At 37.1% G+C, this 27,031-nt stretch overlaps 1 protein-coding gene across 1 annotated transcript in view; it reads left to right on the top strand.

Annotated features, from left to right (window-relative positions):
- The window catches only part of SPTBN5 (spectrin beta, non-erythrocytic 5), a 1,783,454-nt gene that overhangs the window by 1,727,805 nt on the left and 28,618 nt on the right, over positions 1-27,031 (top strand). Inside the window, exons 70-71 of the mRNA XM_044073536.1 lie at positions 4,431-4,535; positions 14,489-14,628. Coding sequence (XP_043929471.1) covers positions 4,431-4,535; positions 14,489-14,628 — 245 coding nt within the window. The remainder of the gene's footprint in view (positions 1-4,430; positions 4,536-14,488; positions 14,629-27,031) is intronic.

Genomic DNA, 27,031 nt, shown 5'->3' with positions numbered 1-27,031 from the left:
TGTATGAGGAAGTTGGGAGTGTCAGAGAAGTATGTAAGATATGTATGAGGGTAGTGTGACAGTGGTGAGGACTGCGGTGGGAGTGACGAATGCATTTAAGGTGGAGGTGGGATTACATCAAGTATCAGCTCTGAGCCCTTTCTTATTTGCAATGATGATGGACATGTTGACAGACGAGATCAGACAGGAGTCCCCATGGACTATGATGCTTGCAGATGACATTGTGATCTGTAGTGAGAGTAGGGAACAGGTGGAGGAGACCCTGGAGAGGTGGAGATATGCTCTAGAGAGAAGAGGAATGAAGGTCAGCAGGACTAAGACAGAATATATTTGTGTGAATGAGAATGAGGATAGAGAAATGGTGAGGATGCAGGGAGTAGAGGTGGCGAAGGTGGATGAGTTTAAGTACTTGGGATCAATAGTTCAGAGTAATGGTGAGTCTGGAAGAGAGGTGAAGAAGAGTGTATAGGCAGGATGGAGTGGGTGGAGAAGAGTGTCAGGAGTAATTTATGACAGACGAGTACCAGTAAGAGTAAAAGGGATGGTCTACAAGAGGGTAGTGAGACCAGCTATGTTATATGGGTTGGAGACAGCGGCATTGACAAAAAGGCAGGAGTCAGAGCTTGACGTGGCAGTGCTCAAGATGTTAAGATTTGCACTGGGTGTGACGAGGAAGGACAGGATTAGGAATAAATATATTAGAGGGTCAGCCCAGGTTGGAAGGTTTGAAGACAAAGCCAGAGAGGCAAGATTACGTTGGTTTGGACATGTGCTGAGGAGGGATGCAGAGTATATTGGGAAACAGATGCTAAGCAGGAAGCTGCCAGGTAACAGGAAAAGAGGGAGGCCTAAGATAAGGTTTATGGATGTGGTGAGAGAGGACATGCAGGTGGTTGGTGTGACAGAGCAAGATACACAGGACAGGAAGAAATGGAAACAGTTGATCTGCTGTGGTGACCCCTAACAGGAGACTAAAGAAGAAGAAGATAAATACCCATGTCTCAATAAACAGGTTACACTAAATCCAGTCTTGAAATTTAAACAACAAAAAGTGAAGAAAAAGTAATTTTATACTAGCTGTGTGAATTTGATGTATGTGTTTGCTGCTATTGTGATTTTAAAAGAATAATTGCTGTTTTCAATTGATATTGCTGATAGGCTGTCATGTGATGTGATTAAGTTGTATTTATAAATGCTGTTTTTATGGTCATTATATATAAGACATTGCCAACATCCTGGCAGATAGGTTCAGTGCTAACTTTACCCCCCTCTCACCCCCTAAAGGGCCCATATCTATACAGGAAGAATGTAGAGTCCCTGTAATCACATCTATGCAGGTAAAAGCTGTACTCTCTAAAATCAGAAATACAGCATCCATGGGACCGGACAACATCCCAGGCTGCGTTTTACATGAACTTCAGAATGAACAGGCTCCCCATGTAAGCACCATGTTCAATCATAGTCTCACATCAGGCTTTGTGACCACTGAATGGTGCACAGCAACAGTTATCCCACTCCACAAAGGGGGAGCTAACACTGATCTTGGGAACTATCACCCTATCAGCCTGATGAGCCTGGTCTGCAAGGCCATGGAGCGTATCAGCATGGAACTCATAAACAAAGAGATTAGTAACCTCCAAACTCTGGACCCCACTCAGTTCAGGTTTGTGAAAGGCAGATCATGCCTTCTGAACCTCAACAACTTCTTTGAGGCAGTCACCAAAGCCGTAGACAAGGGTAAGGTAGTTCACACAGCCTATCTTGACCTCGCCAAGGCTTTCGATACCATCTCCCATTCTGGAATTATAGCAAAACTCACTAAACTAGGTATAAAGCCCTACATCACAAGATGGGTTGCCAACTGGCTCACTGACAGAAGCCACACTGTAAAAGTTGCAGACTCCAAATCTGACTTCAAACCAGTGACAAGTGGAGTACCACAGGGTTCAGTCCTGGGACCTCTCCTGTTTGGTATCTACTTCTCTGAAGTACAGACTAACACAGAGGGCCTCTGGCTAATGAAGTCTGCAGATGACTGCAAACTAGGAGCCATAGTCAAGTCCCCAAATGATGTGGACATCCTACAGAAGAGCCTCACTGAGACAGATGCCTGGGGTCAGAGGCATGGCCTCAAGCTCAATGCCAAAAAGTGCATTGTCATCCCCTTTGGTAAAAACTTTGTACCCATGAACTACCACGTAAATGGCAGTCTACTTAATGCCAAATGTGTGATAGGAGACCTTGGGATCCAGGTGGACAGTAGTCTCTCCTTTGATAATCACATCGCCACAGTAGTCAGGAAATCCTTCTATGTGTCACACCTCATCACAAAAGGGTTTTCATCCAGGAAAAAAGAGGTCATTGTTCCCCTCTACTCTGCACTCATTAGACCCATTGTAGACTACAACGCCCCTTTTGGAATGTACCTCACAAGACATCTGCAGCAGCTGGAACGGCCACAGAAGTACCTCATAAAGAGGATTACTGGCCTCAAACAGATGCCTTACACTGACCGTCTCAAAAAACTCCAGCTTTACTCTGTAGCATATCGCCTACTCCAAGGTGATCTCTGCCTAACATATAAAGCTATGTCAACCCAGACCTTGTTGGACATGCTACACCTAAAGAAATCCCAATCCCTACATGCTCTGGGGACCTATACTTTGTCACCACAATAAACAGGACATGTTGGAGGGATAGATTCTGGTCCCAGAGACTTCCTATACTCTCGAACAAGCTACCCATCTATGTTAAGCAAAGTTCCTCATTAGCACTCTTCAAGGAAAATCTTGATGAGTGAATGGGAAATAGGAAATACATCCCAGGGATGACTTCTTTGGCTCTGCTTGACAGGGGCACAAGAAAATAACTTTCTTGGGTGGCGTAACCCAGGGAAACTTGTTGGCTAGGCTTACTTAGGCCCTTGGGCCGGTAGCCTAGTACCTACCTATGGAACTATGAACCTAAGCATTATGCAGCTCTGTGTGTTACTCATTAGTTTATTCTGATAATTCCAAGATGACCTGATGCTGACTCTGTCTGCCATTCTTAGGTACAAACTGCTTTTAGGATTATTTGAAGCAACATACTGGTGCAGTTGTAAACATTTCTGACTCGTAGCTATTGGATATATAATTTCATTCCCTGTTGTGAGCCTTCTTTGTAGCGACTGCATATCTTCCCTTTATCTCTTTGGGTTTTCACCAGGCACTACAGTTCTTTCCCATTACAGTACTCCAAGGCATGCTGTTATGTGAACTGCTGATTCCCTAAATTGGGCATAGCTCTGTGTGTGTGTGTGTGTGTGTGTGTGTGTGTGTGTGTGTGTGTGTGCGTGTGCGTGTGTGCGTGTGTGCGCGCGTGTGTGTGTATGCGTGCATGCGTGCATGTGTGTGTGTGTGTGTGTGTGTGTGTGTGTGTGTGTGCGTGTGTGCGTGTGTGCATGTGTGCGTGTGTGTGTGTGTGTATGCGTGCATGCGTGTGTGTGTGTGTGTGTGTGTGTGTGTGTGTGTGTGTGTGCGTGTGTCTGCGTGTGTGTGTGTGTGTATATGTGTAAAAGAGAGTATCCTGAGATAGACTGGCCTCCTACGTCTCTACTGTGTGCCAGGACTAGCATTGGCTCTGTCATGTCCTTGGATAGGGTATACTAGATATTGGTAAATGAATGTTGTTAACTGCATATGTGTACTGTATTTTTTTTAAAGTCACATAGTGTGATCTGTTTTTACTGTACATACTGCCACAGATTAGGAGCATGTCTGCTATTAGTATATGTAGCTTGTCACCTATATATTGTTTGGAGTTTATGAATGTAGCATATTTTTTTATTTATCTCCATTATAAAGAGGCCCTACTTCCAGGCAACCCTGCTTAATAAACATAAACAAGAGGGGAAAAGTTAGGAATGGGCACAGTTCCAGGATTCCTGCTGGAGCAATAATTACTGGAAGTCAGTAGTTGACAATGAAGGGGATGCTGGAGAGGCCAAACAGGGAATGTACACACTAAGGCAGCCTCTTAACTATTCAGATTTTTACATAATGTTCAGATTTTTGCCTCATATTTTTGGTCTATTCCTCATGGAAATTGTAGTTTTCTAGCAAATCATTGAGGATAGCAATTGCTGAATAGTGACAAACATCTGAGTTTCAGACTTCATGCCTTTTGAAAAATACGTTAATGCAAAATTTGCTATTCTAACAACTTTCTAAGTTTATGAGTAATTTTTTAAATCTGTCCCTATTTTGGGGCCTTTGCCTCCCCCCCACCCCCATTATTTTGGCTTTGTCCAGATTTCTTACACTAAGAGGTCGAGAGGTATAGGCAGGCTAGTCAGAGAAAAAGTAAACATTGACATTAATTTGCTCAGCTGTTTTGCTGTTCTGCAATTTTAATTATTAAACCCAAATTTTCTTCTTTTTATACAATAGAACTCCAGTGCCACAACCACGGACATTCATTCCTGTAAGCTCACCAAAACCTGGAAGAAAAGTAGATTTTGCAGACCGACAATCTTCAAAAAATCTTCTGCTAAGGTAAAGTCCCCCAAGCAGTTTTTACTGAACTTTACTTCTTGCTTAGTGTAGACAGTGGAATAATCTGCCATACTACTTTTATTATCATTTAATTCCCACACTTTTATCATGGAAGTATGTTTTGGATTTACCAGTCAAGCATCTTTTCCCTTAAATAATTGAAAATGAAGCTCACTTATAACCAGTAACTCAGTTAATTAGATATGTAGCATAGACAGCTGTCCTCCTGGCACTCAACTGACATGTCTGCCTATATCACTTGTGATCCAAAATTGATTATCAACCTGGGAAGCCAGAGAATTGCCAGGGGATAGCCTTGATGACCAAAGTCCTTTCCCAGGAAGGTGGGGAAGTGGGTTGTCTCACAGTTATAACACTCATTGATGAAAAACAGGAAAGACACAATACAGTTTCAAATTACAAAGGAGGGTCAGCAGACTCCTTTCATTGTATGCATATAAGCATGCAGAGATGTAGAGTCATTGCACACTATGGCTTCCAGGGAAAAGGTAGTCATGTAATATAACAATTGCTCTGTATAGCAGCTGACTGTAGGTTATAGCCAGCTGCCCTATCTGATAACAGTTTTAAATTCTAAGACTTCTGACTGTGAGTACCAGAGTAGCAAGACTGTTTGTGTGAAAATAGGACTTACATATTCTAGTTATTTTTTATTTTTTGTTTTATTTATTTTTTTATTTGAGATTTGTTTACAGGGAAAGTCTGACTTGTCCATTTTCAGAGAAGGCTGGGGAGAAAAGCTTCCCAATCACAATCTTTCAAAAATCAATTGCAGATATTTGAAATTTCAAAGTCTCATATTGCACTAAAAACATAGTTGTGCAAAAGTGTAGTAATGAGAAAAACATAGAACATATGTTTCATAATAGAGTGCAATGAAAAACAATAACATGAGTTGGAGAAAATATTTAGGAAAAACTCCTTAGTCATATTATTTGTTACATAGATTAGTATGTGATAAATGAGACCCGGGACAATTCTAATAAAATATTTAAAACAGATATTAAAGATTACATGATTAGAGATAGGTAAATTGAGTGATTTCTTAGTATGAGAGGGGGTGTTCTTATTATCATTATAGAAGGACGTAAGAATGGAAAAAAAAGGAGATTATAAGAAGAGTGCAGGGTAGGGTGTCTTCTGGTAGCGTAGATGAAGGAGGAAGGGTCTACACAGAGAAAGTGGAAATGATAAGGTACTGGGAAAAACAAAAGAAATTAATGGAGTAGGAGGTTGCAGAGAGTTGTGAAGTGTGACTTAGGTTGAGGATGGTGAGTGAAGTATAGTGAGAAGGTTCAGCCAAGATTGGTGCAGGAGTAGGTCCATGATTTTATACAGAATTGTTTTAAGGAGCATTTAAAGGTGGATAGGTTAGAAAATAGTTCTAGTGGTTAGAGGTAGGGATTTCTATTTTTTGCTACTGAGTATAGCCTTTGTCCGTGGGATTTATTTGGTTTATTTATGGTGAGAAGTTGTTTGCCTTCTGATCTGAGAGTTCTTTTAGGGAAATATATGTTGATTAAAGGGGAAGAGATGGGCAGGCTAATGGTTTGTGTATGATTTTCTAATTTTTATAAGTTGAATGTAAGAGAAGTAGAGGTTGAGTTCCAACCAGCTGATGGTATGCAGAGTCTCACAGTGATGGGTAAAGGAAGGTGAATTAGTAGCAAATGTGGAAAGTTTGTTGTAGCAGCCTTAAGGTTTGTAAAAAAGGTTAGAATTAGGGCTTCATAGAGTAGGGAGGGCAGAAGGTAGATTTTGGCTAGAGTAATTTTGTGGGTGTGCTTAGAAAATGTTTGCTTCTGTATAACCTGCCTAGGTTTTGAATGTTTTTCTTGATATTGCTTTTAGATGTGGCAGTCAGATTTAAGATTATCATATATTATGACTCTTAATAGTTTAGTATAGTGAATTAATTCTATTTCAGTGTCATTTGCTGAAAAGTTTAAGAAAGATTCTTTGTTAACAGTGCAAATTTTTGGAGTAAAAAGGAGGGGTTTATTTTTTTGGGGTGGGTTGAGTAAGAGTCGTGCTCTTGTAACCCAGGTTTCAATGGAGATTACAGCTTGTTGAGTGATTTCTTGGATGTGAGTTAAGGTGTTTGAAGCAGATGATAATAGAGTCATCTGCATACTGAATCAAGGTACAGTTGCAAGAAGATGAATTAGCTTATTGATAAACATATTAAATAGTAGAGGGCCAAAGATAGATCCTTGTGTGACTTCTGTGGAAGTGAGAAGGTATGCAAATATGGACCCTTGCCATTTTACAGCTTGTTGCCTGTTGGCAAGGTAGCTAGAGAACCATTGAACAAATGGAGATGATAGACCCAGAGTGGAAAGTTGATTGAGGAGTTTAGTGTGCGTGACCATGTCCAAGGCTTTTGATAGATCTGAAAATACTGCAGATACAAGTTTATTAGAGTTGCAGGCTTTATTAACAGTGTCTGTAAATGATAGTAATGAAGTGGAGGTGCTGTGATCTGGCCAAAATCCATGCTGCATATTGGTGATGGGTTTATTTTGTAAGAGACAGTGGAGAAATCATCATATACATCTTTTAAGGATTTGAGGGGAGACAGGATGACTATGGGACAGAAATTTGTAATGTCAGTGGAACTACCTCTTTTATGTAAGGGGATACTATGTGCCATTTTCATAAGTTAGGGACAGAAGGTTTTGTATTTGACCTTTTAATAAGAATGGTAATTGAGTATGCTATTGCATCTGTAGCTACATTTAGGTATTCCAGGGGAAGATTTTTAGCTGAGGAGGAACAAGGTTTTAGTTTATGTAAAAGCTTCTCAATGAGAGTTTTAGAAACTGGTTGAATGGTAAAGTGGATGGAGTTATCCATGTATGTGTATATCACAAAGGCTGCAGTTAGATGAGTTTTGTGAAGGAGATGTGCTAGGGTCTATCAAAAGTGAAGTTAGCTGCATGGAAGAGGGTATGTTAGGTGAGTTTGAGGTTATGTTGGCTATGCATTCTATGAAGTATGTATTAAAATAAGTAGCTGTTTGAAGAGGGGGAATGTCTGGGTATGGGCTGGGATCTTTTTTTGTACTTGGGTTGATGAGAGAGGATATGGAGAACCAGCATTTTTTAGGGTTGCTTTTATGGCTACCATGTAGGCAAGTATAATAAGACTTTTTATTTCTATTAACTTGTTTCTTGATTTGGCTTCATAGCTGTTTAAATAGTTGGCAATATTTGTCATTTTATTCTTTTGTCAGATAATCTGTGCTTTCCCTCTGTGTTTCATGAGGAGTTTGTAATGGATGGTAAGCCATGGGGTGTGGCTGTTTTTAATTATTTTTGTATGCTGTGGGGCTAAGGTGTTAAGAATATTTAGAAATGCTGAAATGAAGTATTCAGCTGCATCATTTAAATGGAGTCTTGTTAGGATGGACCAGTTGACTGCTTTCAGAGCTTTAATAAAAGACTTTTTGGAGAAATTGAAAAGATTACAGGTAGATTTGAGCTGATATTCCTTTGTTAGTTGTGTAATACCCCTGTGAGTATAAGCTGGCAGGTGGGCACTTATTGTATCAGGAAGGGTACCTGAGGAGGTAAAATTAGATGGGTTGATAACCAGAATCTAGTCCAAGATAGATTGCTGTGATTTAGTTTTGACTTAACTTGTCAGTGTATTAATAAGTTGAATGAATCTAAAGAGGTTCATGCTGTTGATTGCTGAATTTGCATATAAAGACTACCAGTCAATGTTTACATCACCCAAGAGGAGTTTCATTTTTCATTGTATCTGCTGTCCAGAATAGTATGTTTTCAACTATTGGAATGTTCTGTCCTGGGGGGGGGGGGTATATAGCAAAGCAATACCAATGCTCTTGGTTTGTTTATTATTGCATTTTAGCAGAGATGGGTATGAGTTTTACCTTGACATTGGGACTGACATTTTTTAGAAGTTTTGGTTTACAACAGTGGATTGGTGTTATGGGAAATAAGCTTGAAGAGATTTTTGAGTAGCTAGTAGGAAGATGGCTGATAAGTGAGGTGAAGTAATGGTTGAGGTGTGTGCATTTATTATTACTACTGATAAAAGGTATGAGTGGAGGAGGATAAATAAAGTGATACTGGAGGGAAACAGCATGCTTAGTGTTGTAAAACTATTTTAGTATGATGAGGTGAGTTAATGAACAGAGATAATAGTATGGAGAATAGGTAGGTTTGATGCTGAAGGAGCAGAGTGAGATATGACAAAGAATGTAGGACAGAAGCTGGTGGGGATGGTATAATGAGAACAGTTTGTGATTGGGTAGTTCAGTTAGGCACAGGATATGAGGATGAGTAGAGGAGATGGAGTACGAGAGATGTAAGTTTAGATGTAGTGGTGGTGGGTAGGAATTGGGGGTAGGGTAGGGTTTTGTATTCGCAGAGCACTGATCCACAAGGAAGGACTCTTTTTCAAACTCAGCATCAGAGCAGAAGGCCTGCACTGTCTGGTTAAATTACGTGCTCAGAGTCACACAGTAGGTGAAAGGAAGGTGTGGGGAATCAAGCCCTGTACTACAGGAAGTAGCTTGTTAGCAATTCATTGACTTAATCTTCTGTGATAACTGCCAGAAACATTTCACCTAGCTTTGTTATAGAGTGTTCTCTTATCTCTGTGATATGCTACTCTCAGGCTTAGTATATATTATTGAGGGTATAGGAAATGCATGGGCTTGTTCCTGCAAAAATTGCTTTAAAGAAAAACAGAAATTGTCAACATTTACTGTCCTCCTTTAGTTTTGTTGTTGTTTTTTTTCATAATTCTTGGTCTAGCAATTACTTGTCTTAGCATAGGCAGCCCCCAACCCAAATAGATGAAAAAAGAGGAATATATTTGTTTTTGGTATTTTACTACCATTAGAAAATAGTCCTCGAGCTATTTATGATGTCAACGAGTTGCATTAGCAATGACAGTACAGACATTTCATAGAAAAATACATTAATAATGTTGACCCTGGTTGGTGTATGATCGAATGACAACACCGGTACTGCAGATCTAACATACCATTCTGATCCATCTATTGTTTATGTTTGTTGTATCATTCACAAAGAGATTCTTCTTGTTAAGAAATTGGATGACTACAGGAAAGAGTGAGGGAGGAATTACCTGACAATAGGAATGAAACAACCTTACTGCTGTGTGGCAGTTGGTTTCTGTAGTATGCAAACTACATAGTGGCAGATGGTTGTAATAGTTGTATAAGCAGGAACCTAGTGGATCTATTTCTGACCAGAGTCCTAACAGCATATCATCCAGTTTATATTTTGCAGCTAGAAATACCCAAGCTTGTCGAACCTCTGAAGCTTGGATATTTTCAGCATCATTGCAAGACTATTGTAAGAAATAGATAAACCACAATATCTCTACTTATACCTTGTCTGCTTCACACAAACTCCTAATTTCTTGTGTCCTTCCATTTTCTCCCACTCTTTCTCATTTTCACTTCTTTTCATACCCATCTTCTAGCTCAATTATATTACAATAACTTAGACCCATTCCTCTGTCAGACAGATTTTTTTTTGTTACAAATTCCTTTTTATGTTTGTTTTATTATGGCCAGTCATCATCTCCCTAAATATACTTATTTGCACTTCTTTCATGTTACATTATAATTTTTCATCTCTCCAGTTGTACTTTAGTATAGTAAAACTGGAGAGACAAAAAAATTATAATAAAGTAAAACAGAAGAAAGTATAAATAATTACAAGGAGATGATACATATTGTTTATGTTTGATATCATCGCAGTAATGTCCAAATATACATTAACTCTTGAATCTACTTTCCACTTATATTAACAGAGATTGCATTCATGAGCTTTCTAGCAAATATAGAAGATCATTTTCCATTGGGATGTGTTTACTTGAAACTGTTTTTCTACTAAGTTTGTTGCCTGAGTTAATACTGGTTTTGCAATATCTGGGATAAATGAATGTTGGTTACAAGAGTGGGACACTTTTAAGTATCACTTGTAGCTGGAACTCTTCCTCAGCACATTATTTTTCCCATACCCCACAGGTGACTATCATCTGTCAGCAGCTCCTCTCCATAGTCACTGGGCAGCCAGATCTGTCTTAACCTACCCTTGCCTCTACTTGACCCATATGTAGAGCCAGTTAGGAGATCAAGGATGCTGGTCCACCATCATACTGCCAAAGAGTGACTGTGCCCTAATTCACCCCCAATGGCAATTGTGCACAATCCGTATGGCTACATTTGAGCGGTGCATGCAGCACACTGCCTATAGTGTAAATCTCATGTGGCTTTTCAAGCTGTGACTGGTGAGCCCATTCTTGTCACTCACTTCCGTCCTCCCCTCCCCTGTCTCACCAGCACCTGTGCCACTAGTTGAACATGAATCATCTGAGACATAGTAAGGGCTTTATCCCCCTGCCAACAGTGTCAGGACTTTAATGACACCTTCATATATCAATTGACTATGGCTAGTTAATCAGTTATCATTCCTTAAAGTTCCAAACTTGGGTATCTGCCCTGTGTTAGATCAGACCAAAGCTCCGTGAGAAACACTGTGACTGTATAATCCTTCTGAGATTGTATCAAAATAAAAACTTCTAGTTTACTGTTTCTGATACTGTATAAATGGTTGGGGCTCACATGAATTTCTTTTTCTTAGTCCCATAAATTTTCTAACTGCCTGTTTATTGACAGGGGTTGCTGGACCATTGACAATTGTTCCAAGGCTAAAGAAGAGATTTGTAGATAGCAGCATGATTATGCATTATATTAATGAATTAAAGACAGTATTAAAATGAACCCTACATATCATAGAATAGAGTGGAGAAAATTTAACCAAGATTGAATAAGTATGCTGTGCGAATTCTCTTCAGGAATAACATGATGATTTGTTCAGTTGGTTATAAAAAGGTACATGCATCATTTAGGGCAAAGCTTGAAGTAACTCAAGGTAAATTGATTAAAGAGACTTGCTTTATAAATATGTAGTCACTAAATATTGTCTTGAGTTGTTTATATCCCTGGTACAGTCAGATAAAAATGATCATGGTGGACATTTGTCCTAAAGATTAGCTGCAGATAAGCATACAAACAAAGCCAAAAAGAAAATACATTGTCTATTCCTTCCTTCCATTTTTAGTTATTTATTTAATTTATTGTGTCCATAAAAATATAATCACAAATATAAAGAAAAAGAAGTATGACAAAAACTACAACAAATAAAAATAAAATAAAGAGATAGGAAAGAATAGCACCCTGCAACAAAGGGATTTGTTTTCTCTGCCAATTGATGGAGAATACCATTTGTAGACCAGTCATTGCAGTTCTCACCACTAACTACCCCTTTCAATGAGGGATTTTAGAGTGAGACTATGGGTGTACTTGTGTTTGCACATCTATTCACCCTGGTTGCCTTTGAAGAGGATAAGGGAACCACTTTGCTTAACTGGAAGAGGCATTTGTTCCAGAAGAGAAGAATTCTTTGAGAGACGTATCTATCATACTATAAGATTCAACTTATCTTCTCATGAAGGCTAAGATTTTTAGTATGGCTGCTAATGGTTTTCACCCTTGTTGGTTTCTTAAAAATGAAGTTGATATAAAAGTAAGTAATTGTCACATTCAGAAAATCAGTATGACCAACCATCAGCATTATAATTTAAATTTCAAGAATATTGTGCTAGAATTTAAATAAATAATACAGTTCTCAAGCTCTTGGTTATTCCTCTTGCTAGGTTATAACAACATTGCCAACAAATCTTTTCCAAAATAAAATATGTAAGTGAAATTCAACACCAACATCATAAACGTGTATGTCTTCCCATATTGACAATATAATATAAGCATAAATATTTACTACCTGGGTACTTAAACCCAAATCAAAGATACAAATAGTTTCAGTATTTCCACCCACAAAGTCACTATATTTACACAAACATTGCCTTACTGACTGTATACCAGTATCACTTGGAACCACAATAAAGAGTGATTTATATCTAATAGTATAAAATTCTTAACATTGTTAAGGAAAGGTTCAAAGTTTTTTCTGGGTACAATTAGTTATGCGTTGTGACCCATTTGTTGCCTGCAGAAATACGTCTTATTGGAGGTCTGGTAAAAGTTGTATGTGTTCTGGAAAAACCATACAAAAATAAATGAAATTATTAGATGTGACACATATAATAGCTTCATAGAAAAGAACTAGACTACATTAGGGTCATTTTAAGCCTACTGCTTTGGTACTTGAACTAACCTATTCCATTTGGGGTTTGATTGGCTTTACCCATCCCATTGTTGATAATTATTTATTATCCCTAGTGAGAATTACTGGGATCATACTATAGATAATGTGAGGGGGCCCATGCATGGGATAAAGCATTTAGGAGCTGTCTTTGTCCATTAGTTGTACAGGGGCAGTCCAGAGGAAAGCATTCTGTTTCCCATCCATAGATACAAGTTGTTTTTGAATATAGACAAGAATGAGCTTTGTTTTACATGGATGGAGAGTCTGTTGCAGAGAAGTGGTATCATCTGCGAGATATACCTGTCCCTCCAAAATTACTGTCGGACATTTGGAGATGGTCTGAATCACCAGCCATCAACATCTAGTGCTGCAGTCAGTGACTTAGTGTTACTGGGTGAATTTCCTCCACTACCATCTCCTTTTTGCACTGTCCTACTGGTGATGCTGAATGAACGAATAAGAGGATGGCATAAAGTCAAAGGAAAGGTTGATGAGTAACCTTTGGAGAAACAAGAGGAAAATGGAAAAGGTACTGACTTGTTTCAGCTGGATACTAAGTTTTGTTCACTTTTGTGAAATTAAGAGTGATTTATGACTGGATCATTCCCATTGCAATGCTGTGATCCTTTGGATTTTGGAATTCTCATCCTTGTCAGTTATTGTTGCATGAGGATAGTTCAGTGGTTCATCCAAAGTGTTTCCTCTGTCAGGTGCAGATGTGTTGTTCAAAGCCACTAAGGTGTTGAGGAACAATTAACCTCAACAGAGTCCTTGCAGATATAGCATCTAGCACTATATTAAGTGGCTTTACTGCCAGCATGACTGTTTGTCAAATACCAATGAAGACATTGTGGTTCTGTCTCCATAGACTGTCTCCTTTTTCACTATCAGTGCCAGTAATAATTTAAACTTAGTACTATAAGCTACAGAAACTGGCTGCCAAATAAAGTGCTCGTGACCATGTAAGTACCTTACATACTCTATGCATATCGTAACTCACAGCTGATGCAGAATGTGACCATGTGTACCATCTGTATCATGACACATTTTTGGGATCACTGCCTATCTAAGTAAAGGTGCTCCTTCCTTCCTTTCTTTCTTTTGTTCTTTCTTTCTGTCTTTCTTTTTAATTAGAAAGTGCTGTAGAAGGACAATCAGTGAACTTGGACTTTAACAAACAGGTGAGCAGACAGGAAGTAGAAGAAGGGGAGTCACTGCATATCAGAGCACTAATGTTGTAAAATCTATTATGAGTTGAGAAGAGGTTATGCAGGACTGGTGATAGGAGTGCAGGTGATCACACTGTCTCACTAGAAATGATCATGGTTGCTCACATGAATCATTATGGTGGGAACCAAATTATAAGGCCAAGATATTTTATAATGAGCAGATAGATGATGGTTAGGGGTGTATCACTTATGAGTACATCATTATAACGGCTTGAGGGTAGAATACTGGAGAGAATAACTTTCTAATAATGACAAGTGTAGTTTTAAAAATATGTTTAGTTCTTTGCCTCAACAATGTGCATTATATAAGTCATTTGGGAAGCAAAATAACATATACAGTTATATAAATTATGAAACTGATGACTTTTAACATTGTCTGGATATGTTGGGCAACACAGTATCTATGTCTAAAATGAGGTGTTGAACATATACATGTCAGACAGTCTAACCTTTTTATGTACTTATTTACCAGGAGGACGCCTTCCTTCAAAGTTCAGCCAGAGAAGGACTCCTTCAGAAATGGAGTTGGAGATGAGCTAGATTATACCCCAAATGCGGTCACCAGGCAAAGTTCAGAAGAGCCAACAGTTTCACAAGCACTTAGTAATACAGGTAATGTTTAATGCAGGATCCAGATCTTTCAGTATGTTTTACAAATGGGCAAGTGGTCAGACATTAAAATAGAAACTGCTAAATCTCAGACATTCATCCGTTCATCCATCCCTTTTTTCCCATGTTTTGCACATAAAGTCAGACTTCACATCAACAGTGCATACATATATACAAATATTTCAAGCACAGGCATTAATGTCCTTCCAGCTTGCTAATATACCAAAATACTTGTTCCCGTAATAAATGTCCAGGCTGTTCTTAAAAATATCTAAACTAGTACTTGCTTTAATGTAATTTTGTAGTCTATTCCATACATCAGCTGCTCTCTCAGAGAACCAATTAGTATGACTTCTCACTCCTATAGAATCTTCTACATAGGTTGTCCAATGATTCTGTATTACTTTTTGATAACCCCAAACATTCCCAGAGGTAGTTGTCTCTAAATGTCCTATATTCCTAAATAAGATTTCTTCTTGGATATCTATGAGACACTGTACAAGTTCAGGTATTTTAGTCTTTCATAATAGCTTACATTTTTACATCCATGGATGCCCTTGGTATATTTCTGCTGTACTCTTTCCTGTTTACTCATGCTTGTTTTCTTATAGGGATTCTTATTGTTATTCCATTTCCATATTCAAGATTGGGTCTAATGTGATTAACAATGACTTCATCATTTCTGATTTCCTAGACTTTAGAAATCTATTTATACAACCAATAGTTCTATAACTATCATTAAGCAATTGGTTTATATGATTAGAAAAACTCAAAACTGGATCTACGCATATACCCAGGTCCTTAAATGAGTCTATAGTTTCAATCATTGTGTGCTGTATTAAATACTCACCTTTCAATTTATGTCTCCCAAATCTCATATACTTATTTTTTGATGAATTTATCAGCATATTATTCTCCTATGGCCAGATGATCAATTTAGTTAAGTTCCTTTGCAAACATGCCTTATCTGTAACATATGTAATCAGTTTACATAATTTCAGGTCATCTACACATAGACTGTAGAACACCTCAGAGAAAAAAGTTAGGTCTGAAAGATACAATCTAATCAAGTAAGGGCCTAGGACAGAGTCCAATGGGACAACCTGACTGTAACCAAGAATTTTACCTGTCAAATTGCTATATGATACTTGCCATGTCCTGTATGTAAGCCACACAGCTATCCATCTTATCAAGAGCACATCGATACCTAGTTGTTATAATTTATTGACCAGTGTTTTGTGTATGACCCTGTCAAATGCTGAAGTTAATTATATAAATTACATTACAGCACAATTATGACCCTGTCAGATGCTGAAGTTAAATATATAAATTACATTACAGCACAATTTTTCATTCATAGTTATTATTATATTGTTATAGAACATCATGTTACAGGTGGTAATAGAGCTGTTTTCTACATGTACATGCTGATATACGGTTTCAAGTCCCAACTTATCCAACCAATATTACCTTCTCCATTATTTTTCCACACCATGAAAGTAGACTTAAGGGTCTATATGACTATGTGTTTGTCCTACTCCCCTTTCCCTTAAAGACAGATTTAATAAGTGCATGCCTCCAATCTTGAGAAATCTCCCCATATTCATATGACTTAGTAAATAACAGATATAATGGTACTGTAAGTTCTTGCCGAAATGTTCTCAGGTAATTTTTGCTAATTTTGTGTCCTCCCTCTGCTTTGTTTGGATCCAGTTTGAGAAGTTCTTTTTCAATGTAATGACCTGTGACAGTGACCATCATCTAGAGCCAATATTCACACCACTGGGTAGCTAGTCTGCATGGTTCTTCTTTTATACCTCACACACCCGATCTTCTTTTATCTGTGACCAAATGTGCCTTGAAATATACTTGAACATACCTAAATGAGTTGCAAACCACAGATTTAAAATGACTGTCTCTTGTTGGATATTGTTTCTTGTATCAGCACCCAGTGGATACCCTACTAGAGACCAAAGTAGCATATAAGAGAACAAATGCATCACTATCTTAATTATCTCTGCCTGGACAACTTAAACAGTGCTTCAGTCTTGGGCAAAAAGACTAATACAGGACTGGGCATCTACTTTGTAAATCACAATCCATACCTCACCAGGTACTAGGGACAACTGCAGTGTCTTGACAGAAAAAAAGAAAAATATTTTCTGTTTTTTAGACCAAAACATCTCATCAAAATACTATATGGCATCCATATAATGTAATTCTGTTGCATGCTCATGCTAATCTTGTATATTTGTCTAATTTTTGGAATAGTGGGCAACCTCCACATTTGAATTGTCCCCTCTTCTATTTTGAATCCATGTAGTCCATACATTATTTAGTAGTGGAGTAGTTTCCCTACACATGATCTAAGTTGCAGGTATTGCTATCAGGGGATATTCTATACAGAGCTATTCCTCTGTTGTATCACCTGGATGTGGTTAAACCAGGCTTTTTCTCATCGCGTATATATCAATCACAAAGTATAAACTCTTCCTTATCCAGTTTTGCCAAAATACCATCTCTTCGTTCATTGTGATTTTAGAGTTAGCACAAATTGTTGTTCCTATCCATATATTTTTTTTTGACTGACATCTGATTCATACAACATCTCTGCTTGAATACATCCTCTAGTCCTCCTGGGTCCCATACTTTGTTAGAGGTGGTCTGTACTCTGAATATTACAAATGCTTTTCTTGACTCCTTACCTGTATATAATGTTGTCCTATAACAGCTAATCTGTGTCCTCATAGATATGAGACTACCCATCCTACTTGCTTAAGTGACTTATACATTTTATTCCTAAGTGCTCTATGTTTTTGTCCCTGCCAAAGATAATCAACATTTTTTATATAGTCATTATGGTTTGCAAACAAGTTACTTGCAGGAGATTCCTCATGACAAATAGATTTTTTGGAAGAAAAAATCTTAATCATCTGTATCCTTGACAAAAGGGAAGACAATGATTCTTCCAAGTGCTAATTTGTTGAATGATACTCTGCATTAATGGTTTCATATTCAGGTTTATTATCTTTCCCATATCAGAAGATAAATGAATCCCCATATAAGTGCATTGATGCATCACTCTCAATGGACTTTGTTGCCACCTACCCAGTTCTGATTATATAGAGGATATTAATGGAACTATAACAAACTTAGTATCATTAACCTGCATCTCCAACCATTAATATGTTCCAGGAGAGGGATAAGTGTATTTTCTGGGTTTTCTAACCAAACAGCACAGTCATCTGCAAACCATGATTTGAATATATATTTGTTTCCTGAAATACACAGGCCATATGTAGAAAATGTATTATGCAAATCTCTATCCAGTCCATTTATGGCTAAAACAAACATGGTGATGGGGGTGATAGGTGGCAGCCTTGTCTAGTGCCCCTGTGTAGTTATACTGGATCTGACCAAAGACCACTGATAGCTACTCTAGTTGCTGGAATAGAGTAAAGTATCCTACATTTTCTAATAAATGATTCTGAGAAGCCATAATACAATAAGACCTCCCATGTACAATTCCAATTTACTGAATCAAAAGCTTTATAAAAATCTAATAAAACTGCACATGCTCACCAGCTCTGCATACCTTTTATCCCATATTTATATGCTCTGTGATAGCTTGAACAATCCTGGACATCCCTCTATATCTTTAATAAAACCTTGATGATTGTAAAACATAAAGTCCTTCTTTAATATTTCAAATTAGTTAGCTAAAACTTTTGCATAAGTTCATATAAAACAATGATATAGGTCTAAAATTCATTGGTAGTAATGTGCCCCACAGAAGTCTGTGGAATAGAATACATTTGGCTTCTTAAAGCTTGCTGTCAAATCTCCCCAATATCTCAGCTTCTAAAAAAATAAGGAAAGGGTCAATAAACTCCTATTGATACAATGTAGAAAACATAACATTGAACCCATTCACTCCTGGAGCTTTACCTATGGCTAGAGATATGATGGCTCTTCTAAATTTATCCCCATTGATGAGTATGGAAAAATGAAATGGTGTTCATGTTTTGTGACCTGATATATTGATAGAAGGATAGAAGTAAAACAAAATGAGATATTCTTAAGAAGGAACAGGAATTAGAGGGACTGACAAAGGTTAAAGTATTGCAAAATAAGACTTTCACAGAATAAAAAGAGGTGCAACTGCAGAGTGCTAAAGAGAAAATAAGGGAGTATCTGGGTAATATCCATAAGTTTAGAAATATTGCTGTTAAGCTATAGTTTTTTGATAATAACTCCCAAGCACATAAGTTGTTTGCATAATGACTTAGGCAACAAGAAGTAGAAAGGGGTGTTGCCAAATTTAGTGAGCCTATAACAAGAAAAATAACCAGAGATCCTGTACAGATATTAGAGATATTTTGGAAATTTCATGAAAATTTCTATAAAATATAGAAATGTAGAAATCAAGAAAGAGCACAAATAGAAATATTTATGGAAGACTTGAGTATACCAATGTTAGAAATAGATGCGGCTCAACAATTAACAGTTAAGATAGGAGGAGATGAGATAAAAATGGTAATATACAATCAATCCACTGGAAAATCTACAGAAATAGATGGCATTCTTGTGGAAGTTTGGAAGTTAGGAGGGATGAAAGTGATAAAGATCTTGAAAGTTTTGTTTAACAGTATTTTAAAAGGAGGGAAACACAAGCATCCTGCAAGAAAGCTGTGGTGGTTGTAATACCTAAAAATGGTAATGACCCATCAGACACAGCTTAATATAGGTCAATTTCCATTTTAAACCATGGTTATAAAGTGTTTTTATCTATAATAACTAAACAAATGGCAAACATTTAGCCAAAATTGATAGAAATGGATCAGTGTGGTTTTGTGGAGGGGAGGCAAACATTTGGCAACATTACTCAAACAATAATGAACTAGAGGGATGCAAAGTGTAAGAAAGTACTGCTGTTGTTGAGTCCGGATACAGAGAAAACATTCAACAGAGTAAGCTGGGATTTTATGAGCAGGACAGTGTAAGCATTTGCATCCCCTGATACAATAATAAGGTTACTTAGTAGTATATATGAGGGATCAGAGGCAAGAATTTAAGTGGGAGGGTTCCTGTCTGATAAGCTGTGTTTGAAGAGACAAACCAGGCAGTGTGTCCTCTTCCTCTGTGCTATTTACTTTGTATTTAGAGCCATTGGCAAATAAAATAAGGGACTCAGAAATTCAAGGATATCATTAGTATTTTAATCAAGAAAAGTTTGCTTTATTTGCAAACAATATTATTTTGTACCTAATAAAACCAGAAAATGACATCTCAGTGTTGTGGAACATCTTGAGACAGTTTCAAGTATTTTCATCATGTAAAATTAATAAAGAGAAAACAGGCTATAGCTGTAAACTATGCACCCACTTATGAATTGTTACAGCAAAACCCATATTTATGGGGACATGGTAAAATGAAACATTTAGGAGCATGGATTATAAAGGACTCTGTTATCAGCTAATGATATGTGAGAAGAGACTGAAAAGATAACACAAAAACTGAGAAACTGTAAGCTCTTGTTTATGGATATGGAATCTGTGAAAATGTTCTTAGACCCTTTAGTTTTATATATAGATCAGGGGTGCACTTCTGAATCTTGAAATACTGAAATGTCAAATTTCAGTATCTCGAGACCAGAATGCCAAAAGTGCAGTTATGTGAAACTGCATATTGTTGAATCTGAGTTTGCCAACTCTGCAGTAGTTGTTGTCTGGCCTGTTTTTCGTATTGTGCTGTACCTTTAAGGTTTAGTGGTTTCTAGGTTGTGAACATGGTGGCTGATGTGTGGTTATGTTCTGAGCTTCAGGTAGGTTTGTAGTTTGTAAGAGTTTTGGGTGGTAATGTGGTTTGTTGTAGTTTTTTGGAATGTTTTCAGAGTACGTTAGGGTGGGTAGGTGAGAGTGTGTGTGTGTGTGTGTGTGTGTGTGTGTGTGTGTGTGTGTGTGTGTGTGTGTGTATGTGTGTGTGTGTGTGTGTGTGTGTGTGTGTGTGTGTGTGTGTGTGTGTGTGTGTGTGTGTGTGTGTGTTGAAAGTGGTGTGTTTCTAGTGAGTGTAAGTATGACACTGTGCACTGAGAGTGTAGGGTGTGTAAAAGTAGGTTTGTTGCTTTTTCATGTTAGTGCGACCTTGGAATTGGTATATATAAGGGGGAGGTGTGGGGGGGTGCAGGGTGGCTTGCCTCCCTACAAAAACATATGGTAGTGTTATTTGTTTTGAATTTCTTTGTTTTTTGTGTTTTTATGTTAGGGGAGGGTTGGATCTTTACCTATATTCTGTTTTTTCAATATTTTTCACGTCAGTATTGTATATTTTTATTTTTATGGCCATTCAGTATTCTGGTCTTGATATAATGAAATTCGATATTTCAGTATTTCGAGATTCAGAAGTGGATCCATAGGTCAGGCATATTTTTATCAACCAGAGGAGAAGATGTGGACAGTAATTAATAAAGAGTTGAAAAATTGTATCTGGGAGGGGAAATTGGCAAGAGTCAAGTGGAATAAGATGATCCTCCCAATAGTACAAGATAGAGTGGGATTACCTGATTTCAAAGAATATTTTAGAGTTACACATTTAAGACTCCTATACATAACATAAGCAGAAAGCTATAATTCAAAGTGAAAAGGCATGATAGTGAAGCAGAGGAGAAATTCAAGAAATAAGGAGAGAGTCGGATTTTTGATACAGATCCTGAAATAGAATACACCAGCCACATAGAATATTATATTCATAAAGTAGCAGTAAGTTTTTTTAGAACTAAGCCAACGTGAGAATGGAGAAAGGAGATTTTACAAATAGTGATGACTGCAATTAGGGTGGAAAACTGGCAAAGGAACCAAGGTTTTTGGGGTAAAGAACTAGAGAGAAAAAGGTAATAGAATGGGAAGAAGTCAAGAAGACATTTGGACTGCAGGATATAGATTGCATCCCCTATCAGGGATTCATATCTGAGTATGTGCAAAGAGAAAGGGATAGAGGAATCCTAAGTGAAAGAACTGCTCTGGTAGAGTTTTTAACCAAATCTAGAGCAGAAGCTGTTGTTATAAAAGGGGTAATTAGCAGATAATGTAAATACTGCAGTATAACTGTAAGAATCAATCAGAGGAGGTTAGAAAAGATTGGAAAGAGAGATTGGATAAGCAGTTCACAAGGAAACAATGGGAGGACATATGTATGCTCCCAAGCATATAACCAAGTCTAGAAGATTTAGGATTTTTGCCTGGAAGTGTTTGTATGGATATTTTTATACCCAAAGCAGACTCTAAATAATTTTCTCCAGGTAGATGGGAAATGTTGCAGTGTTGATAGGGAAGAAAGTTAAATGTGAACATGTGTTTTGGGAGTGCAATGAGTTGGCAGATTTTTAAAAAATCCCTACAGAGTACTCTGTTAGTAATATTGGGTGAGCAAATGGGTATAATTAAGGAAATGATTTTTTTTGAGCTGGGATACAGGATCTGAATTGTCTAAACATAATAAAGCATTGTCTATAAGTTTAATTCTGGGGACTGTCAAAAACTACAATTACTCAAAAATGGAAATCATTGTGTAACCAACTACATTTGAGGTACTGAATATTAAAACAAAGATAAAACTCAAAATGGGATCTTTAGAAAAAGGTAGAAACAAATTACATACAAGAAATGGAAATTGTAGGAACAATACATGCAGAATAATGTTTTGTTGGAGGCATGAGGTTTAAGGGAAGGCAGGAATTGATCAATTTATGTAATGTTAAAATGATGATAAAAATACTGAAATATAATGTTTGCAACTGGGAGTATGTCAATATGTTTATATATATAAATGTATTTTGCCTATGTCTTAAGTGCTAATTCAATAATATTTGTCTGCTCCATCTCTCAGCTCAAATGTTGTGAGATCCAAAAATGACTTTCTGTTAGCTCCCAAGAAATTAAAGTATGTTCCACACATCCTGGAGTTCTCACCTTCCATTTGTCTATGAGGTTCCATTCCACTTGGATTGCATTTAATATCATACTCTGCATATTCCTGCTGACATTCTATCCAATGTGGGGTCATGAACTATATTAAATTCTCCCTTTAATACAACATTAACATTCTGATTACTACATTGCTGCATCTTTAATTCTAATTCCTGCCGCAGCTATGTGTCATCATTATTTGAGCCATAAAAAAAATATTAGCAATGCACTATCAATATCTGGCCGAAACTTCAGCCTCATCCATCTGTCTTTGTTGTCCTTATACCATTCTTCTACTATTTCTTTCACAGACTTGGAAATTAAGGTAGCCATGCCACATTTTGAAGATTTTGTACTGCTCAAAAAAGCTTTCACTTTCCATATCGTTTCAGATTTATTTCCTGCCAGAAAATAATATGAGGGTCTTTTCTCCTTATCCATTCAACTACTGCTTTAGCTTTATAATATTTAGAGATAACTCTGACATTCCACGACAAAATAAGTAAGGATATGCAAGCTGAAACTGTTCTACATTTGTTTAATTTTGTAGATGTCATACTTGTACCCCTCACACTGAACAAACTGATCATTTGCAACAGCGCCCTAAGTAAAGAATTCCATGGACAACATATTAAGCAGTGTATTACAGTGTTGCTTATGTAGTTCCTCTTGTTTTTAAATTGACTCCAAGTGGTGTGCTAGTCTCAAATATGCAGATATATCACATATATTCTTGTCACCCTGCTTCTGTAAAAAAAAAAAATACCTGGTGCATCTCCTCATCATCCTTATGGCATGCTTGAGTAGGAAAGAAAAGATAGAATACATTTAATAACACTAGTCCAGTTTCTTTATTTACATCTGTAAGCAACCGCTCAAGGGAAAGTTTTGCCAAATATCCCATCTATCAGATACTTTTATATGTTCTATAACTCACTATAAGAATTTAACTTCATTTATGCCTCATTTAAGATCACTCTTGCAGCAGGTTAACACATATTGAGGCAAAGTAATAAGCAGTAAAGCAAACTATCATATATAGGGATAGAAATAATAGTATTGTTAGTGAAAATGATGCCTCAGAAATCACATGTCAAAGTAGGCAGCACTCTTTTTATTTTCACTTGTTAGCCTCTGATAAGTTTGGCTAGACAGCTGTGCCCACCTAAGAATACTGTAGATATTGCCAACATGTATACTACTTGAAGAAGACATTAGACTCTGAAATTCCTTCATAGAATCTACAATTGGTGACTCTCTTTTATTGCCAGAAAGCAGTACAGTTAGAGGGGCAGTTTGATACACATTGTTTAGAAGAAATATTTTTCCTAGGTGAATGATTGCCAGTTCTAGCATCATAGGTATATATATATATATATATATATATATATATATATATATATATATATATATATATACTTGGCTAATGACCAGCAGGGCCTTTCTAGGCCTAGCTGCAGAGCTCAAACCAATTGTATCCCTGTGTATCATGAAAGTTTATTAGGAGGGGGTACATTAGGAATTTTCTAAAGCTTTTGTGGGAGAGGTATGTTAGTTTGGGCATAGTTGCTGTCTGTTCTGTCTATCACAGACATGGGGCCAGACCCAGGGTGAATTTCTGATTTCCCCAAGATTGCACATAAATAGGGATAGGGATGGACTATACTTCATATAGATGAGGACCCTGTTCCATTGCATGGGAATTTTCTGAGGCACAAATTTATCTCACAAACATGTCCTATTTATGCCACAAGCAAACTCTAAATCCTTGTATCTAGTGGTTCTAATGTTTTTCATTTTGTGGACATGTAAAAGTCCATCAGAGCTGTATCCAAGGATAACATCTATGCCAGGCATGGATCACCTCTCTGTAACCTGTAGGAGACTGAGTATATAGACAGAGCTTTAAGGTGATCCGTATAAGAAATTTTGCTCATACCCTGAATTTTTGTAGTAAGGAACCTTTGTGGGCATTTGAAATGTTGCATGTGTCTAGTTAGGTGCATGCCGAAGGGAGCATTATACTCAATGATGGGTCTGACAAGGACCGTACTAAGTGATATTATGACTTCCTTGTAACTGGATGCCATGCTGCTATGTATAAGCTGGGTGGCATAAAATGTTTTTCTCACTGCCTTGGCCACATGTTGGTCAAGGCCAGATTACTGTCTACATATGTTCCTGGATCCCTGACTACTGGGTCAGCACTTAGGGGTGTGTTATCAATGGAGTAATTAGCTAGGGTGGCCATTTTACCAAAAGGCACTATAATGCATTTCTTGGCATTGAGTTTTAATTTGTGACTTTGGCACCAGTCATCTGTCTGTGTTGGATCCTTTTGTAAGATGTTGGTGTCATGAGGGGGTTCTGTGAAAGCTCTCAAGTTGCAGTCATCTGTAGACTTGGTCAGCCAAAGTCCCCTGACATTTAGCTTTTACTTCTGAGAATTAGATGCCAAAATGGAGCAGTCCTAGCATGGAGCCTTGGGGTTCCCCACTGGGGTGGAGATGGTCTCACCAATCCTGACTTCCTGTGTCCTGTTCATGAGCCATCTGGCAGTCCAGTTAGTTATGTAGGGTTTTTTCCCAGTTTGGTGAGTTTCTCAACTATACCTAAGTGGGGTATTGTAACAGACACTTTAGCCAGGTCCAGGTGGGCAGTGTGCACCATTTTCCCCTCATCCATTGCCTTGGTGACCTTCTCAAAGAAGGCCACAGCTTTAGCTGGCATAACCTTCCTTTGACATTGCCAAACTGTGTCGGGTCCAGTGTATGAAAGTTTTCTGTCTTTGTTAATCATTTCCATGATAATTTATTTCATGGCTTTCCATATTGGACTAATCCGTCTAATTGGGCTATAGTATTTATGTGGTATAAACCTTACAGTCCTCCATTCTTATGATACAAAGACTGTTTTAAGGCTATAGTTGAAAAGTGGCTCAAGGGAGGTGTGGCCAAGATGGCACACATTTAGCAGTACAAGAATTTTTTTCTGCTTCTCCTATACAATTTGGACAGGAATCTATTATCATTTTCATCAAAAAACACTTAAGATAGGTAAAATATCATAGTGGAAACTATTTAAAATTGTTTGGTGAAGAAATAATATATATATTTTTAAACATTTACTGTCAAAACTTTAAGTTGAAACTATCAATAAGAAAATGAGTCACTCTAAGGCAGTACCTCATGATACTTCAGTGAAAAAGGAGTTACAGTCTATTCTTAGTAATATATAGGACGTATCTTTAAAACTGGAAAAACTGGACTCCAAGGTAAATACAATTAAAGCAGACTGTAAAAAGCAGATAGAATTAATCAATGAAGGAGTCAAACAACAAAACCTTCAAATATCTGCTATGGAAGAGTCAATTACTGACAAAGATGGCAGACTTACAGAAGGTGAAAGTAACACTGAATTTATACTTAAACAAAACAAGTTATTGGAAAAAATGAATGACCTAGAAAACAGGACGAGAAGGAACAATATCCATATCTATGGATTTCCTGAGAAACAAGAGAGAGATGACATGGTAAACTTTTTTAACTTCTTGAATTACAAAAATTCTAAACCTTTCTGAAGCTCTGTTTTTTGGAATAGAGAGGGCTCACAGATCCTTATCTACAACAAATTCAGACAAGAAACTGTCTAACCCACAGTCCATAATAGTGAAATTTCTTTCCAGTCAGGACAAAGACTTAGTTTAAAAAAAATGCTTGTCTGCATTACCCATCAAAATTCCTGATGCTATCATTAGATTTGATAATGATTTCTCTCCTTTGGTTGTCTCAAAAAGGAAAGAATGTATTCCTTTGTTAAAAAGCTTGAATAAATCTGGCATTAAAACACATCTACTATATCCTGCAATTTAACACTTTTTTTTGCCTGATGGAAGGAAAACTTTTGAATCCCTGGAAACAGCAGTTTCCTTTGTCCAGAAGAATAATTTACATAATCCTACTGAAGAAATGGATTTGAGGCAATCGTTAAAAAGACAGGCTGCAAGAAATGAATGGACAATAAAAGAGAAAAATAAAAAGCTTAGAGACAAGTGAAAATTTTACTTAGAGTTTATATTGTAATATAGTTTTACAGTAAATTGTTTCTCTGAAACACCTTTCAAAAGGACTTTCAGCAAAAAGTATCATTTTCATATTATTCATTTAATAATTTCAGTTTTAATCAGTAATAGTCTTTTTGCAGTTGTAAGATGCTTGTTTTTCCATTAAGTGGGTTAAATTATTAATAAATAGGCTGTTTTCACTTTAATGATAAGCATCTAATGTATAGTATTAAATTAATATAATGTATTTGCTCTATGTCAAATAGAATGATGTATAACTAATGATTAATAAGTAAGGTTTGTTTTAAATGTTATACTTAAACAATGTGAATTGACTATTTAATGAAAGTATTAATAATGTCCTACTATTTATTGTTAT

The sequence above is a fragment of the Protopterus annectens genome, chromosome 6.part0, assembly GCF_019279795.1.
Source record: "Protopterus annectens isolate FY-2018-M chromosome 6.part0, PAN1.0, whole genome shotgun sequence".
NCBI classification, from domain to species: domain Eukaryota; kingdom Metazoa; phylum Chordata; order Ceratodontiformes; family Protopteridae; genus Protopterus; species Protopterus annectens.
The sequence above is the reverse complement of the archived record's forward strand: the minus strand, read 5'-3'. Positions and strand labels throughout refer to the sequence as shown.